Source organism: Gekko japonicus, unplaced genomic scaffold, assembly GCF_001447785.1.
Source record: "Gekko japonicus isolate JY-2015 unplaced genomic scaffold, Gekko_japonicus_V1.1 scaffold4928, whole genome shotgun sequence".
NCBI classification, from domain to species: Eukaryota; Metazoa; Chordata; class Lepidosauria; order Squamata; family Gekkonidae; genus Gekko; species Gekko japonicus.
This window is the reverse complement of record NW_015173288.1, coordinates 11397-20175: the sequence shown is the minus strand read 5'-3', so window position 1 is coordinate 20175 and position 8779 is coordinate 11397. Positions and strand designations below refer to the sequence as shown.

Here is an 8779-nt window from a genome sequence, read left to right as displayed (position 1 = left end):
AAGTGCTAATGTAGCATTTTTTTCAATTTTTCCAAAAATGTCAGTTTCCCCCCGAAAAAAACTGGAAAAAACCCGGGGTTTTTCCCGAGCTTCAAAATTTCCGGAAATTTTACATCTCTATCCCCAACAGAACACCCTTTGCCTCTTAACCTGTTTCATTCCCAAGAACTTAGCCTCAAATCTGGGAAATTTTGTCTTTTCGACAAAAAATTTACAAAATTAAACTATCAGTAACACTAAAACACATAGTTAGAGTGTGAGACTAGGATGTGGGAAACTCCAGGATCGAAATCCCACTCTGCCAAGGAAGCTGGCTGGGGGACCTGGGGCCAGTCACACCCTCTTAGCCCAGCCTACCTCAGAGGGCTGTTGTGAGGATAAAATAGAGGAGCTGAGAATGATGTAAGCCACTTTGGGTAAATAAAACATACTTAAAAACAAAGTCATTGCCAAAAGCAAGAGACAAAATAAAACAATGAAAATAATTAATTTGGCTGGGCTTTCAGCAGCTGTATGACTAGTATTTTCCCCTAGAAAGGTTGTCTGCTGGCAAGCAGAAAAGGCATTCTGAAAATATAAGCAAATAAATATTGGTCATGAAGCTACTAACAGTTCTTAACAGTTCTTTTGCACATTTATTGGGTTGGATGAGCCCTAGATTCCCTATAAGAACTGTTGCTTTCTCTCCCAAAAGCATCATTGTCTAAGTGTTCTCATTGTCCAGCTTGACTCCTGGAATGACTGAAGGCACACAGCTTGTCTGATCAAGTAACTCTAGAGAGACAGGGGGAGGGAGAAGGACGAGTGGGGCCCAGGCTGTTCTGGGTTATGGAGCTTAAAAACCTCCAGGAGCAATTGTGGCTGGAAGACATCAGGAAGGCAGCGCAGATGTTGAGGAAGTGGCATTCCTTGTGGCAAGAATGCTGCATTTTGGAGAGGGCTACAGATACAGGCCTGGGATTTTGGTGAACCCCATGGCTTTCCCCCCTATAGCAGGTTGGCTGCTGTGGAGTACGGGGGACTGTTGTTCAACAGCAGCATGCTTGCTTGGCATGCAGAAGATCTTAGGCTCAGTTCCTCGCACCGCCAGTTCAAAAGTATCCACAATAAGGGACCTTGGGTAGGATCTAGGAAATATCCCACTGGAGACCTTGGAGATCTGCTGCCAGTCAGGGTAGGGAGTAATGGACCAGGCAGAGCAATAACTGCCTCACCATAAGGCAGCTTCCTATGATCATTGGCTCGGTAGTAAGGTACTTCTGTTGCATGCAGATCGTAACGGGTTCAGTTCCTGCTCTCTGTAGTTCGAAGGATCACAGGTAGCCAGTCCTCAGAACTGTCTGAGAACTTGAAGTGCCCAGACTGTGATGTGGTTGTAAACTTTCCTGAGATGCTCTATATGGGACAACTTGTGAAGACTTCTTTGGAGCGTAGCGGCAAGATGAGGGGCTGGTGAAACAAGAAAGAGGCAGATCTTTGCTGTACTTAAAGAGCTTCGTTCACTATCATTTTGTTTAAAGTGACTACTAAGAATCCTGTTTTTAAAGATGTGGGACTCGGGTAGTTGAAGGACTGGCTGTTTCCCATACAGAGCTGTGTAGTCCTAGAGAGCCCTACTCCTGCTCCCAGGTGCTGAAACCACGGCCAGCTGGGAGCCTCAAGGGTTCTAGGCCTTTTACCACAGGCTTTCAGCTTCCCAGGTTCTCCTCTGAGGTTACCTGCTGCACGTAGTCAGTAAGTAACTCCAGACACTAGAAGGTAGCAAAATATTCCAGTTTTAGTAAGCTATTCAAGTTACAAAGAGTATATGCTGGGTAGGAGCCATTCTTAAGAAGAGAAGAAGAAGAAGAGATTGGATTTATACCCCGCCCTTCACTTGGAGTCTCAGAGCGGCTTACAAACTCCTTTCCCTTCCCCTCCCCACAACAGACACCCTGTGAGGTGGGTGGGGCTGAGAGAACTCTGACACAAACTGCTCTTTTTCAAGGACAGCTGTGCCACAGCTTGTGACTGACCCAAGGTCACATCAGCAGGTGCAAGTGGAGGAGTGGGGAATCAAACCTGGTTCTCCCAGATTAGAGTTCGCACACTTAACCACTACACCAAACTGGCACAAGTAATGCCAAATAAAGAATAATACTGAACTACATCTGGTTAAAAGCCATCTTACTATACATTCAAAGCTTGCTGGCTAGGTTGTCAGATGCAGGTCCATCACATGGTTCTTGCTTGCAGGCTTGAGAGAGAAAGTCCATCCCATGCAAGACAGTCTATGTTTTTTTTTGGGGGGGGGGGAGGATAGAAGACATAGTCTCTTCTCACCTGTTGATAGAATAGCTGGCCTCCTGATCTCTGAGTGAGGCATGTTTTCAAACATCCTTGCCTCAGCCCATTACCTCATTAGCCAATCAGGACACACTTTGCTAATCGGCACTGGTAGGTTGAAACAACTTAGGGAAACTCCCAAGGACCGGTTCTGTTCACAACCAAAAGCCACAGGCCAGGTGCCTGCCTAAGGAGAGTGATAAACCCAAACAACATAAAGGCTTAATGGTGGCTATCCCTTATAAGAGCCCCCCTACTGTTTAAGATTAGAGGCCCTATTTACCTTTGGAGATTATGTGGGTTCTTTCCAGAAATGGAGGTCGTCTCTGCTGCGGTATCTCCTTCGGGAAAATTCCTCTGCAGACCCATTTGCACGGCAGTCTACATTGCTGAGTTGGAGGCGCCCGGTGGAAACCTTTTTTGTAATTTTGGTTCTTTTTTGAGCCTTCACTGATTTTTATGGTTGAGATTTTATGGTTTTGTGTTTTGCCTGTTTAGGTTTTATTGTTATGTTTAAAAAGGAGATTGCCTCTTCTCTTGCCCTTAGAACAGTTCCCAGTTCATGAAGCACACCAAACGCCGGAAGCTGACGGTGGAAGACTTTAACCGAGCGCTGCGCTGGAGCAACGTGGAGGTGGGGCTGAAAACTTTAACTGATCGATTTTAATGTGATGTTTTCCTTCTGTTTTCTTTTGCAAGCCTCCTCAGGCAGTTTCCCTGGAGAGGCAGCATATTTTTTTAAACAAATAAATAGCTTAATGATTCCTCTTTGGACTAGATGGACTACTGGTCTAATCTAGCAGGGCTCTTCTTATGTTCTTGTGTTCTTATCCATGTAGCTGCTGTGCATGATGCTTATTTCTGTGGAATTAAGAGGAGGAGAAGGAGAGGAGATTGGATTTATACCCCGCTACCTTCACCACCCAAAGGAGTCTCAGAGCGGCTTACAAACTCCTTTCCCTTCCCCTCCCCACAACAGACACCCTGTGAGCAATGTTCCCTCTAAGCTGAGTTAGTGTGAGATAGCTCTCAGTTTTTTAGCCTCCGGCTCACACATTTTTGTCTTAGCTCAGGAAGGATGGCTCCAGAGCAAACTAATTTATGCAGTAGTCAAATCGCTCACTCACAAATTTAATTCCAGTAGCTCACTGCTCACAAGACTCCACACCTTAGAGGGAGCATTGCCTGTGAGGTAGGTGGGGCTGAGAGAGCTCTTTCCAAAACTGTCCTTGAGAGAACAGCTCTGACTTTCTGGCTATAGAATTGCCAAGGCAGCCTTCGATCCCAGATACTTCTGAAGAATAAATTGAGGGATGAGAAGGCAATCTTGTGCAGAGTCATTTCAGTCCTGAATCCCCTGGAAATCAGTGGGCTGAGACTGCAGGAACTTTTCATAGGATGGTACTGTCAGTGGAGTGCTGGAGCCTTAATATGTCTCAAAGAAATGGTTTTGTTGCTAAGGTAAGTAAACCATTGCTCCTTTCAGTGCTGGCAGCAGAAAAAAAGCAGCTGGTGGGAATTTTTGGGGAGGGAGGGGGGGATCTTTCTTTCTTTCTTTCTTTCTTTCTTTCTTTCTTTCTTTCTTTCTTTCTTTCTCCACTTTTCTTCCCTTAGTGGGGCCCCAAGGTGGCTCACAACAGTCACCCCTTTTACATCTTATCCTCATGACAACCTTGAGAAGTTGGCTATTTTGAGAGTGTGTGACTGCTCCAAGGTCCTCCAGCCAGCTTCATTGGCAGTGGGAGGATCTGAACCTGGGTCTCCGAGATCCCAGTCCAGCTCTCTACCCTGTGCTGCCTGGCTGAGCTAGGCACACATCCTAGGAAGTGACGTTTTAGAAGAGTCCTTCACTGCTGGGTGAGAGACCAGAGGGAATGCCTCTTTCAAAGACAACACATTTTGTTCTACAAGGAGATCTGAGGGCTGTTTAATTTGGATATCTGCTGTTTTTGTTGTTGTTCAAAACCTCTTAAATTGATTAATCTAACCAGTAGGTTATTCTTTTCATTCTGAATTGAAGTCAATGGATTAGTCGAAAGGCAGATAATAAACCCTCTTTATATCCGTTGGCGGTCCTGTTAGAATGCCAATAGTCCGCAGCTTGTCAGTGTGAGCAGTCGTGAGGGGCTGATGGTGTCTTGTCATTGCAGGCAGTGTGCGGCTACGGCTCTCAGGAGGCCCTCCCTTTCCGTACCCTTAAGGAAGGAGAACTTTATTTCCAGGAGGATCGCGAAGTGAACTTGGTGGAGCTGGCTCTGGAAACCAGCATCCCCCAGGGCTGTGCCGAGACAGCCGTGAGGGGTATGTTTCTCGTGGGAAGTGGCCCAGGTTGTACAAACACATTGTGTGTCCCGATGTACGTTATTTTATTCTTGAGCCTGCTGCACGAGCATTCTCGCTGTATTTCAGTAAGCTGCAAAATGGTTTCCCCTTACATTAAAGTGTTCCTATCTTTTGCAGTAGAAGCAGCTATGCAGAGCTCTGATGCTCATGACCTGTGATGCTCACTAACCAGTTTCCCCTGCCAAAGTGATATTTTGAACATTTAAAAAGTGGATTTCATTCATTCTTTTAAAGGGGGTAGTGGTGGCAGAGGAGGAACAAACATTTATTTGATTGAATCAGTATTTCCATAGAGTATTAAAAGATCAAAAACGATTTGATCTGTAACACAGGACAAGACAGGCTATTGTGGGTCGTTCACTGGGCAGGGCCTGTGTCAGATGTACTGTTTGGGAGTGGGGAGGTAGGCTTAAGCTGGGGAAGGAAACCCAGTTCTCACACCCACAGTCATCATTGTTTTGTATGCCTTGTAACGCTAAGCAGTGACTTGCATGTGTGAAACAGTCATGCTTTCCTTATGGAGATAATGAGTCATTCTTATACTGAGAGAGACTGGCTTTCCTAATCCTGCAAACTTAAATCCTTGAACCTGAGATTGCATTAAGGCTTTGCAACTGGAGCCTTCTGTGTGCATGGCTGTTAGTTCTGCAGAAAGCCCTCTCCTTTGACTCTACAGTGTTGCATGCAGACACACCTACTGCCCAAGATCTTCTAAGAGACATCCCAGGGACGGAATCTGTCCTCTTCTGCATGCAAAGTTATGGCCTCTCCTCAGGAGTACGTGGTGTTGTCTAATTCTGACTCAGACCACTGATCCATTGAGCTCAGTTTGATTTTACTCCAGGTGGGCGGCAGGCCTTTCCCAAAATTGTTACAATTGGAGATCCTTTAAATGAGGATGCCAGGGATTGAAACTGAGCTCTTCTGCCTATAAGGCATCCTCTCTTCCACCGATCTCCAGTTGCTTCACTCCAAATCAGACTCCTGGTCCAGCTGACCCTGGACTGACAGGCAGCAGCTCTCTAGGGCTTCAGGCAGGAGAAGAGGAAGTATTTTGCAGCATGTGAGATCTTTTTAAGCAGAGGTTGAATCTGGAACCTTCTGCATCTAAAGCTCTGCCACAGCCGCTTATCTTGGTCCGCTTCTTCCCTCTCTGGTTGCTTCTTCCTTTCCTAAAGGCCCGCTGCATTTCTCCACACCTCAGATATCCCCCAGCTCCTTTAAGACTGGAGTAGCTTGGCTAAGGGAAGCCAGAGAAACTCCTCGCTGTCTTTCCTACTGTGATAGAAAGGAGAATTGGACAATCACTGCCAGAGGCTTCATCATCACCACTTCCAGATCTCTTGGCACTTCGCAATATAGATAACCCTGACCTAAGTAAATTCTTTCTTATTTGTTGCTCAGCTGAGGTATACTGCCTCTGAACATGGAGGCTCCCACTTACCTGTCAGAGCTAATTAACCACCGATGGACCCCCTCTGTGAACACAGGATTATTTTGCAGAATTAATTTCCACAAAAAGCTACTGGCTTAGATGGCTTTGAAAGAGGATTCAGCACATTTATGGAGGAGATCTGTCAGTGGCTATTTATTTATTTATTTAAATTTGATTTTTATACTGCCCTCTCCTGGACGGACCAGGCTCAGGGCAGTGAATACGTACATTATAAGTATATCTATTATTAAACTTTCTTTAGAATATTTCTAAGGTGAATTACAATTAAAAGCCACAGTATCAAACACAAGCCTCCATGTTCAGAGGTCATATACCTCAGTGGACCAATTGTGGTGAGTCAAACAACCGAATAGAACTGTTGGCTTCCCGCCCTGCACATGGGATTCCTGGAAACATCTGGCTGGCTGCAGCTATAAACAGGATGCCATGTCACATGGACCTTTGGCATTACCCAGCAAGGCTGTTCTTATGTTTTGAAGCTGAAATGAAGTTCAGTTTAAAAACAAAAAAACCTCATTCCCTTTTCAGCAAAAGTTTGTCTTTGAAGGAGGGTGGAAAAAACCCACCACACCTCCATTAGGTTGAAAAAGAAACATTTCCCTGCTCGTAAGAGATCCTGTTTTAATTGGTATAGGTATAGATCTCTGCAGGCGATACAATGAATCTTGTAGGCTGTAGGTGTGATGTGGGGAATCCAAGAATGGACCGGTTGATGATCTTGATTGTTGACTTCTTGTTTCTCTGTTTATAGTTCATGTTTCTTACCTGGATGGAAAAGGGAACCTGGAACCTCAAGGATCTGGTAAGAGCCTGTGCAACTCCACTGCGTGAGTGGTGCATCCACAAGCACAAGGATGGGCCATTTGTAGACTGGGGCCCACAGCTGTGTGATGCAGAAGTGGGACCCTGTACCTGAAAATTCCGGAGCTCCTCCGTTGCAATTTAGCGAAGGGTATTGCCTGTACTGTGGGAGAACTCAGAGCTCCAGGAGGAGGCAGGGCCTACCTGTAAAGGGTGGGCTCCAGCTGCTGCCTCCTAGCAGCAGACTCCTCCCAGTAATCCCACAGTGCCATTCTCTGTAAGTAAACCCAGTACAGCGGTTAGAGTATCAAACTGGGATTGGTTAGATCCAGGTTTAAATTCTCACCATGCTGTGGAGCTTGCTGGGTGACCTTGGGCCAGTTGTGCTCTCTCTCTTTTTCTCTCAGTCAAACCTACCTCACAGGATTGGTTTGCGGGTAAAATGGTGGCATGAAGAATACTGTCCTGAGCACCTTGGAGGAAGGGCAGGAAAAAAAGTGGGACCACTCCATAGCCCAGCATAGTCTAATCTTGTCAGGGCTTGGAAGCTAAGCCGGGTCGGCCCTGGTTAGTACTTGGATGGGAGACCACCAAGGAAAATGAGGGTTGCTGTGTGGAGGAAGGCAATGGCAAACCACCTCTGATTCTCCCTTGCCTTGAGACCCCCATGGTCCTGGGGCCACCATGAGTCCGTTCGGACTCGACAGCACACGCACACATACTAGAGGAAAAATAAAATCATCTTATAAGATCAAGGGGTAGAAAGGTCAACACTTGTCCATCTCTTACCCTTTGAGGCTCTTCCTCTTTAAGCCCCTCCTCCAAAACATCTACAAACCGCACCTTCTCTTCTTTCTTCCAGTGCCTAGTGCTGTCTCGGCATTGACAGATGACCTGCAGAAGTATTACCAGCACATGACCCGGGCTGTGCTAGGGGATGACCCCCACCTGATGAAGGTGGGTAGGGGAAGGTTTCTGAATGGGGCACAGCTGATGTTGAGGGGCTGAATTATGAAACTGCATTGTGGGGCCGGAAGGAAAGGGCGGGAAGGTGCTGACAGTTTCACAGCTGTGAGGAACTCCTGACTGGAAAGGCTGCACGTTGCTTGGAATCCAGGTCAGGCAGCTCCTGAGGGCTCCTTGCTTCTTGAGGCTGTGAAAAACTTTGGCAGCGGTTCTCAAGTTCCTGACAGACCTCACAGTGAGGCTGATGGGCCTGCGTTCGCCTTTCTCAAACAATCTGTGTTTGAGACTCTTAGTGCAGCCCTAAACAGAGTTACACTCTTCTCAGTCTATTGAAGTCCGTGGCAGAAGAAGGAGAAGAAGAGTTGAATTATACCCCACCCTTCACTTGGAGTCTCAGAGCAATTTACAATCTCCTTTCCCTTCCCCTCCCCATAACAGACACCCTGTGAGGTAGGTGGGGCTGAGAGAGCTCTTTCGAGAACTGCTCGTGAGAGAACAACTCTAAAAGAACTTACGGCTGACCCAAGGTCACCCAGCTGGCTGCATGTGGAAGAGTGGGGAATCAAACCCGGTTCTCCAGATTAGAGTCTGCTGCTGTAAGAGGTTAGAACTGTACCAGAATGGAACATTCCAGGAGGGCGCCTTTATAATGGAATTGGGCTGTAACCCACTGCAATGATTATTCCAGGTATCATACTGCTTTTACTGCATTGTCTGCTAACTTTGTATTTCCATGTACTACATTGTACTATTGTGTATGTATGTATGTATGTAATCCTGTTACGTAATACAGCAGTTTGTTGTTTGCTTTGTCTTTTAATTCTGTACTCTTCCCTTGTCTGTTGGATGTCTTATGCTGTAGGAGCACGTTAACCCACCCTGAGCCTC

The 8779-nt window shown here is 46.3% G+C and overlaps 1 protein-coding gene across 1 annotated transcript in view; it reads left to right on the top strand.

Moving 5' to 3' along the window:
* The window catches only part of TAF6L (TATA-box binding protein associated factor 6 like), a 21875-nt gene that overhangs the window by 4139 nt on the left and 8957 nt on the right, over positions 1-8779 (top strand). The window contains exons 3-6 of the mRNA XM_015422841.1: positions 2873-2959; positions 4476-4626; positions 6876-6926; positions 7788-7882. Of these exons, the coding sequence (XP_015278327.1) occupies positions 2873-2959; positions 4476-4626; positions 6876-6926; positions 7788-7882 (384 nt within the window). The remainder of the gene's footprint in view (positions 1-2872; positions 2960-4475; positions 4627-6875; positions 6927-7787; positions 7883-8779) is intronic.